Source organism: Oratosquilla oratoria, chromosome 19 (genome assembly GCF_046742065.1).
Source record: "Oratosquilla oratoria isolate Oo_2021 chromosome 19, ASM4674206v1, whole genome shotgun sequence".
NCBI classification, from domain to species: Eukaryota; Metazoa; Arthropoda; class Malacostraca; order Stomatopoda; family Squillidae; genus Oratosquilla; species Oratosquilla oratoria.
In genome coordinates, this window is record NC_134795.1 from 62,646,038 (window position 1) to 62,656,037 (window position 10,000).

Genomic DNA, 10,000 nt, shown 5'->3' on the forward strand with positions numbered 1-10,000 from the left:
TATGTGTGTATGTGTGTGTGTATGTATGTATGTATGTATGTATGTATGTATCTATGTATGTGTGTATGTGTGTGTGTATGTATGTATGTATGTATGTATGTATACGTGATACCTGCAAATGGAAGCCCGATAAGATAGACATCAGAGAGAATCATCTCCTCACCTCCATTTGGAAGTGCGGCTTCGAGGGGATGATACTCGATCTACACACACACACACACACACACACACACACACACACACGACATACAGGGGGAGACATTTAATACCTCGACATATCGACCTACAGGGTCTTGAAACACAACTTGTCAACAACAGAAATACAGATGCACAATTGAGTCACCTTCAGGACGCCTGGGACACCTCCCTACCTAACAATGACCTACTCACTCACTGAGCTTGCGGTTCTAGTGAGGCAAATAAAACATTCCTTATGACTGATGTTATTAGTAACATTGATCAAAGCCGCCTCAATAGCTTTTCTTATTCTTTTGATGAAACTTTGATTTAGTAGAGTGCCATTGTTCCAGTCCGGAAGGTAACCATCTTTATCAACGTGAACTACAATAGAGTTGGACGTTCTGTGGAGTCTTCTATCATTTTCATGTTCGGTTCGCCTTTTCCCAAACCCACGTCGAGATTTCTTCATAGTATTAGGAAGGGTTACTATATTATAGAGTATTTCATACATAATACTCTTTCCATTAACAGGGTTTTAACGTCTGGTTTTATCGTTTCTCTTACCGTAATGCCCAAAGATCTAGATATTTTTAGATTCGCTTTCAAGCGAAACGCCTCCAGGTCTACACTAATCTTGGAGATAGACATCTTGGCAAAATTACTTCCTGTATTGCAGTCATCATTGCTCATATACTTCTTTATTATTTCGTCGGCCTTCTCCTTCTTCAATTTACACAAGAGCTCCGGGATATTTATGTTTAATAAAAGCTTCGATGATGTTTCTTAATTACGTGTGTGTGTGTGTGTGTGTGTGTGTGTGTGTGTGTGTGTGTGTGTGTGTGTGTGTGTGTGTGTGTGTGTGCGCGTGTTTGCTTACCATAAAACCATGAAACCATTCTGTATAATCACACCACTAATTGCCATCATAACTTTGTTCATCATTTCATGTTGTACTGACGAGATGTGTTGCATAACCATTAATTCTTCCGCCGTCCCCATCACCACCATTTACACAAGTATCGCCACTGTTACCATTACCTGAATTATCATTAGCACCACCACAACCATCGCTAATACCATTATTACTATCACAGATGTGTCACAACAGCAACCAAAGCTACACCACAACAATTACTACCACCGCCCCCCCCCCGTCGCCGCTCCCCACACCCGCCACCACCACCACCACTTATAACACTACCATCACCACCACCAAGAACACTACCATCACTACCAACACTACCACTGCCACCACGACTGCTATGCAATCACCATCTAATAGCACCACATTACCACACCACCACCGTATTACACTACCACCATACCATCAAAACCACTCCACACACCATGACCATATTACCACCACCAACATATCCACATCACCACCACATACCATGACCATATCACCACCACACAACATGACCATATCACCACCACACACCTTGGCCATATCACCACCACACACCATGACCATATCACCACCACACACCATGACCATATCACCACCACACACTATATCACCACCACGACGAAACCTTTATTTACTCCTCAGAAAGAAGAGCTACACACAAATCATGCCCGCCCAATTTCAGCCACATACCTACCGTCATCCCCAACTCCTCCATTTCCACAACCTACCCCTGCTACTTCAACTCCTTCAGTTCTTTCTCTTATTCCACCACCATCTCCACTACCTCCTAATCCAACACCACCACCTCCTCCAACACCTCCTTCAATTCTACCATCTCCTCCTCCTCCTCCTCCAATTCTACCATCTCCTCCCTCTCCTCCTCCAACACCTCCTCCTCCATTTCTACCATCTCCTCCAATTCTACCATCTCCTCTCTCTCCTCCTCCTCCAATTCTACCATCTCCTCCCTTTCCTCCTCCTCCTCCTCCAGTTCTAACGTCTCCTCCCTCTCCTCCTCCTCCCTCTCCTCCTCCTCCTCCTCCTCCTCCCTCTCCTCCTCCTCCTCCCTCTCCTCCTCCTCCTCCTCCTCCCTCTCCTCCTCCTCCTCCTGGCACACTGTTGACGGATGCCCAACACGGGCCATCTGCCGTTCCCCGCGTGTACAGACTGTTGGCGCCGCGTCAGAGGACAACACTGCGAAAATGGGCTTCGACCAAAGATAAACGAACAATAATATACGTGGATGATGGTGCCTACCCATCCCCACCCCCTCGGCAAATAAAGTATCTTTATCCCTTCGGTCCTAGGTGGCGTTTGTTCTTTTATTCTGGTTAGAGAAAGGTTTTGTAGTCAGTTGTCTGTGTGATGGTTAATTTGGTTATTAACTTGAGGGTTAACTTGGTTATTAACTTGATGGTTAATTTGGTTAACTTGGTTATTAACTTGATGGTTAACTTGATTAACTTGATTATTAACTTGATGGTTAACTTCGTTATCAACTTGACGCATAACTTGGTTATCAACTTGACGGTTAACTTGGTTATTAACTTGATGGTTAACTTGGTTATTAACTTGAAGGTTAATTTGGTGAACTGCTTTCGTACCGGATGGGAAACTCTATCTCTATTTCTTTCTACTTCTTCTTAATCAACTCTTTGTGACCACATGATATTCTTAGTGCAATCACTGGCTACTCATTATATATACATATATATATATATATATATATATATATGTATGTATGTATATGTATATATAAATCTTATTTATTCATTCATTTGCTTATTTGTTCATTTACTAATTCATATTACATTTATTCATTGTAGATTAGATATAATTTTACCTTTTCAATACACATTTCTCAGTCTTTGTGCGAATTTGTTTTATTACATATTTTCTCTTTAATGTTACTTCTTTTTCTCTTTACTCAATCGCTTCGTTCAGTCGTCATCTAATATATTTGTCACCAAACAATTTTATTCAGCGGAAGGAAACTGCCTTGCGTAGCGAAAACGTTGAGGTTAACATAAATGATATTATGAACAATAATTCAATGACATTTTGACGCAGCTCGAAGGGATTTCTCCCCGTCTTCTCTTTTTCTGCATGAGGGGACGGAGAGGAGAGGGGTCGCTGATTAAGTGAAGCGGCCTTGCTATGGATGTGCTGTGTCTTGCTACATTGCTTCTGGTCCAGGGCAGTGGGTGGGATACAGGGATGACCCGACATCCACGAGAAGCTAAGATGAGATGGGGGAAGGGGTGGTGGATGGAAGTGGAATTGGTGGGAGTGGGTACGTGACTTTGAGTTGGCTACCTCCCTTATAAGGGGGAAAAAGCTCTTGGTATATGAATAGATAGGTAGATGAACAATAATCACTATATCCAGAGATAACATTTCCCTACTTCCGAAGATGTTTTTGTATGTCACGTTTCTCTCTCTCTTTCTCTGTTCACTGTTCTCGAGAACAGAGCAAGAGAGAACTTTTACCATCATAACCAAGTCATAGTATCTCCATTTTCATTTCTTTCCATGTTCACCTGTACTTGGTAGGCTGAACATGATTTCTCTTCACCATTGCGAGAGATAAAGTCCTTCCTCGACATACGACTGTAATATTCAGACGCGGACCCTAATTGGAAATCGAAGAGCGTCGATGATTGTATTGGCTACGCTGGATAGGGTTCGAACCTATTTCAGGATATTGGTTTATGTATATACAACCTATCTTGCCAAATAACACACATACAAACACAAACACACATATGATATACACATATGTGTATGTGTCTGTGCGTGTATAAGAACAAAATAAAAAAAAAATGGGGGGGAATTGAGGATAGAAAAACACTGTGGACTACATCCTCAGAGTAACACACTCAGCCACATAACCCCATAAAAACATAAGAATACAAGAACGAAGGAGATTGCAAGAGACCATAAGGCCTACATTAGGCCCTTCCTTTGTCACCTCTGTCTTTGGATATAAACCACACAAGTGGCGACCTAACAAGGATAACCCTCACGACTTACTTGGGCAGAGTAACACACTCAGCCACATAACCCCATAGAAACATAAGAACGAAGGAGACTGCAAGAGACCATAAGGCCTACATTAGACCCTTCCTTTGTCACCTCTGTCTCCGGACGTAAACCACACAAGTGGCGACCTAACCAGGATAACCTTCACGACTTACCTGGGCACCTGAACCGCGACCTAACTACAGAGTACAGGATGACCCTCATGACTTACCTGGGCACCTGAACCTAGACTCGTGGATCTCCGCCACCTCCTTGCCCCTGAGGGAATAGGGCGAGTCGCAACGGGTGAAGAGCGCCAAGGTCGGATGCCTCCGGAGCCAACGGCCCAGCCAAGCCAGCCGGCAGTCGCAGGAGAGCTTGTTGTCGGCCAGGCGGACACTCCGAAGGTTGCCCAAGGGGTCCAAGAAGTCTTCTGGGAGGGTGGTCAAGTTGTTGTTGTTGAGGGTTCTGGTGAGGACGTGAGGAATGAGAATGAGTATAGGTTGCTGAAGAAATAGACTAGTGAATGCATGTATAATGCATGAATAGATATATGACTACACGGTTTAATGAACAAGTGAATACACACACATATATATATATATATATATATACATACATATATATATATATATATATATATATACATACATATATATATATATATATATATATATATATATATATATGTATATAACAAGTGAATGGAAACATAGAAACACTAGGTTCATAAATAGGAAATTTATACTTTATGAGTCTGGTGTTTCTACATTTCCACTACTATGTTTACTGGGCTCCAGCTTTTTTCGTACATGACAAGTGAATGAATATATATATATATATATATATATATATATATATATATATATATATATATATATATATATATATATATACATAAGTGGCTACATGAACAACATATGAATAAATAAGATATACAGTAAACGAATAATAATATATAATTTAGTGAATACACGAATGAATAGGCAAATAAACGTATGAACGAGTATAAGAATGAATGAAATCTATTGGCATTAGCTGTGTGACATTCTCGTTTTACTTTGGTTGGTCCTCGCGCTGTTCTATTCATCTTCTTGACATTCCCTCGGTAATGAGATGGCCATGGCCTATTTCAATCGCCTCCTTCCTCATTTTCCTTTTTATTCCTTCTGCCGGAAGGATTTTTCACTGAGGCCCCATCGCTACTAGAGAAGAATCAGCCACTCTCGCTTCACCCCTTCCATTCCGGGTGTCACTTTCCCTCCTATACAGGCTCTCGCCAGACTATTTCATTCATTTCCGTGGCTCCACCTTTTGGAACCGAATCACCATAGTCTCCTTCCATGATGACACGCTGTGCCAAGAGTCCAAGTTTCCTCTAATTCCGTCTCCCGACAGACACTTTCATTCATTTCCGTGGAACCCTCCTACGGTAGCAAACGAGGTAATGGCAGCCCAGGACCCTTCCCGAAGCGACCATGAATTATGACGTCATAAATCAGACAAATGAAGATCAGGAACCGCAACATGAGGGCCTCGGGTCCCTTGAGGGGTGTCTGCTTTCAGCCTCTGGATAGGGGCCGACGCCCCCCGCAAGATGAATAAAGCTGTCATATCAGTGTAATCATGTTACAGGATCGCTTTTGTACCCGTGTATTTGTTCAAGCTGCCTACAAGGGATTCTGTCCACGTGACGAGTTCCATGCATTCGAGGCCTTCAAAAAAAAAAAAAAAAAAATGAAGTATGTCACCCGGGGGTGGAAGGGGCAGATGGGCCTCCCGACGGGATCTCCAGTTTTACTGGTTCCTCCTCCGCGGGGGTTTATGGCAAAAGATAATAAGGATATTCATTTTATCACATGTCCCGTTATGTAAGCACGTGAAAACAAGACAATGTGCTTACTGATGGTTAACTCTAAACCATCAAATTAACCCGGTTGACCCTAAGATCCCCTTCACAGTCTTTGTTCTGTCTAACGCTAGACGATTCTATTCAGCTCCGGGGGGAGACTTCAGACGGGTGCTACGGATATTCTAAAGCAGTGGTTCTTAACCTGTGGGGAATTCCCCACTGGTGGGGAATGGCGGAGTTGCCAAGTGGGGAATGACCGGTCGGACAGAAGAACCAGTCTTTTTTTTTTTTTTTTTAATAGATGTGTTTTGGTTTCTTTTTGTTTGTTTCTGGTGTCTTCTTGTTGACACCGATGCTGTGGTGGGAAATGGAAAGTTGGCTCACTAAAAAGTGGGGAATTGGAGAAAAAAGGTTAAGAACCCCTGTTCTAAAGCGTCTCATTGATTACTATTCTGATGACCAAATCGGCCCGAAGACATTAGCTCCGAATTTTTTGTCTCGTCACAGAGGAGGAAGGACATCGTGACAAAACTTCAAGAAATGAAAAAGTTTGTAAGTTTGAATTTAATTTGCAATCAAAGTCTCGTTTGACACTAAGCGAATGAATCTGTCATATATTAAACCATTCTGTTACGATTCATGACTCTGGTTTCTTATTCCAATTTCCGTCAGGCGATTTTATTCAGCATTGGGAAGCCCTTTCAAGGAAAGGAAAGGGTTTGACGCCAGGCTTAAAGGAATTCCTAGACGTAAAAAAATAAGGATAATAAAAAAAAAAAAAAAAACGCCTCGATTAACTCCTTACATACCTGGCCCGATCTAAGTACTTGCTATTTTATTCATTTGAGGGCCGACCCTAAGGGCTACGGGTTAAGTGAGAAGAGCATCTTTTGTATACTTACAAGACCTGAAGCTGCTTGAGACCCTTGATAGCCGCGGCATCGACGCACCTCAACCGGTTGTTGTCCAGCTGTCTGCAAAAGACAAACACCCGAAAGATACTCAAGGGAGCGGTCTGACCAGACACAAGACTGCCGAGGCATGTCTGGATGTATATACAGTATACACGTATACGGTGCAGGAGTGTGACACGCTGCATAAATTGGTGTATGCAAATATGTAAACACAAGCAAGGACATAGATTAAATCTATGCCATATTTTGAGTGTATACAAAAAGATACAGACAGACAGTTAGGCACAGTCATAAAGAGAAAGGCAGACGGACGAAGACAGGCAGGCAGATATACACACATACGCGCATGCATACATACACGTGCATACACAGATAAACACACACACACACACACACACACACACACACTCAAGGAATACCTTTCAAGTAAACAATTCTAAACAAACATATAAAAATCAAACTAAAGAGAAAACAGTTATTGTTTGTAATCTTTTGTAATCCATATAATGTAAACGATCAAATGTTTACCTAATTATACAGGGTGGTAGAAAAGTAACTAGGCATTGAAAATTAGTAATAAAATCCATATTTACATTACAAATGTATTGAAAACAAATAATACACTTCTTTGGGAAAATAAAAGTACATACAAATATATACCAAAGGCTTTTTCCCCTTTATAAGGGAGGTAGCCAAAAAACAAAGGCATAAAAAACTCCCATCTATTCCATCCCTATCACACTCCACTCCCTTCCTTCTTAGCTTGACCCCCTGGATGACGGGTCATCCCTGCATCTCGTCCACTGCCTTGGGTCAGAGGCAGTGTCACAAGACACAGCACATCCACAGCAAGGTCGCTTCATTAAATCGGCGACCCCCTCCCCTCGTCCTATTTCAACGTAATCACCGGTGACGTCAACAAGTTTCTTCAAACGGCTAAAGGGGGACGGAATGATCAACCTTCCGAAGAACGTCAATATCATCGAGAACCTCCTGAATCCGTGTCTCCAAGTCCTCCAGTGTGCAAAGGTTTTGTCTTGTACACCTCTTTCGTGTAACCCAACAAGTAAACAAAAAATCACAGGGAGTTAGATCTGGAGTCCTTGAGGTCCACTCGTGAGGTCCGCGTCTTTCTATCCAACGTCCTGAAAACTGTTGATCTACACATGTACGTACAATATACATGTATATATATATATATATATATATATATATATATATATATATATATATATATATATATAAGAACTAAGACAATAATAAATCCCCATTCATGTTGTAGGTAAAGGTTTTCGTCGAGACTGCAGTGATACTGAAAATTCTATGAGCAATTTTTAATGCCTAGTTACTTTTTAATCACCCTGTGGTCTACAGGAAAGGAGGAACGCTCGATGGATTCTGTCTCCTACTCCCCAATTTATCATACGTACCCTCAAGTTCACCTGTGTGTGTGTGTGTGTGTGTGTGTGTGTGTGTGTGTGTGTGTGTGTGTGTGTGTGTGTGTGTGTCTGTGCCTATGTGTGTCTGCGAATGTACGTGTGCGTGTGTATGTCTATGAACATGAACGTAAATGTGCCCGCACGCACACGCGTATTCATGTACGCATGTGTACATTTACATACACCCCAGCATGCATGCACACATACACGTGCATGCGGTTGCCTGCCTGCCTGCCTGCTAACAGTCTTGATGCTTTTTTTTGACCGACACACACACGTGCAGGCCTGGGTAATCTCATGCCTCTGCTATCAGCGGCCGTGTTGGGACCCCTAGGGAGTGAGTGTCCACTTGTTCCTTTCCATGCTTGGATTGAAGCAATGGTGCCACCTGCCGGGAAGGGTGACAGATGCCTCAACTTCTTCTTCCCATTGGAGTTCTTTACCTCTTGGCAATACGCTGAGGCACTGTCCACGTTTTATGTTGATTACGTCCATTAAATGATATTCAGGTTAGGACAGGATCTCGTGCTGTTTAGGCGAAGAGACGTGTGTGTGTGTGTGTGTGTGTGTGTGTGTGTGTGTGTGTGTGTGTGTGTGTGTGTGTGTGTGTGTGTGTGTGTGTGTGTGTGATATTCACCATGGTCTTGGATCACGTGTTGGACTCGTGATCGACAGCTATTTCCCTCCCGGAAGAGAGCTCAGAGCTCACATATGACCGATCTATGGGTAATGCTGTGACCTTACACGCACACACACACACACACACAACTCCCCGCCCACGAGAGTTGGAGTAACGACTCGCAGCGCAGCGATACTGACATTCAGCCCAGTGCGGGATTCGAGCCCGGACCGCCATAGTGGCAGCCGAGAACTCTACCAACTGCGCCACGAGTGTGTGTGTGTGTGTGTGTGTGTGTGTGTGTGTGTGTGTGTGTGTGTGTGTGTGTGTGTGTGTGTGTGTGTGTGTGTGTGTGTGTGTGTGTGTGAAATGTCACTCACACGGGCTTCGGATGAGCCCGTGACATGTGAGGCTCTGTAATGGTGGCATAGAATATTCCTTGTGTATTGTACATACATACTTGTAGTATTGTCTATTCATTATTGTATATCTAATGTATTATTGTGAGATGTGAGGCTCTAATATATGATGTCTCCTTCACCCCCTCCGTACTGAGAACCACTGTTCCTGTAATGGTGGCATAGAATAGTCCTTGTGTATTGTACATGCGTACTTGTAGTATTGTGTATTTACTATTGTATATTTAATGTATTATTGTGAGAACCAAATGTTCATATTAAGCGTGTATGTTTTCCCCGCCAAGTCTGAGCTTGGTGGCGTGGCTTGGCGTCAGAGGCAGTCTTGGTTCTGTCTCCTTAGCGACCGCACGCTTGTATATGTAGTGCTTTACAATTATTAATTTATTCATATTCAGTGTTTCATTGGCCACCCTTATACATTCCTTGTTCTCTGGCTGTCGCCGAACTCTCCAATTCGTCTTTGTGGTGTCCTCGAAGTCGAGATAGGGTTTATGCTTAGGCCCCTTTCACACTAGGCAACTAGTGACCGTCACTAGTGGCGGTCACTAGTTACTAAGTGTGAAAGTCTCGGGCAACTGCAAGCAACCAGTGACTGTCACCGAGTTGTGGAATCCTTTCTCATCATCTCATTAGTCGAAAGAATAGC

At 42.8% G+C, this 10,000-nt stretch overlaps 1 protein-coding gene across 2 annotated transcripts in view; it reads right to left on the reverse strand.

The window, feature by feature from the left end:
• Nucleotides 1–10,000, reverse strand: part of sli (slit guidance ligand) — a 1,907,921-nt gene that overhangs the window by 508,015 nt on the left and 1,389,906 nt on the right. For both annotated transcript variants that reach the window (XM_076203204.1, XM_076203205.1), the window contains exons 7-8: nucleotides 6,866–6,937; nucleotides 4,344–4,579 (exon numbers count right to left, since the gene is read on the reverse strand). In XM_076203204.1, coding sequence (XP_076059319.1) covers nucleotides 4,344–4,579; nucleotides 6,866–6,937 — 308 coding nt within the window. The remainder of the gene's footprint in view (nucleotides 1–4,343; nucleotides 4,580–6,865; nucleotides 6,938–10,000) is intronic.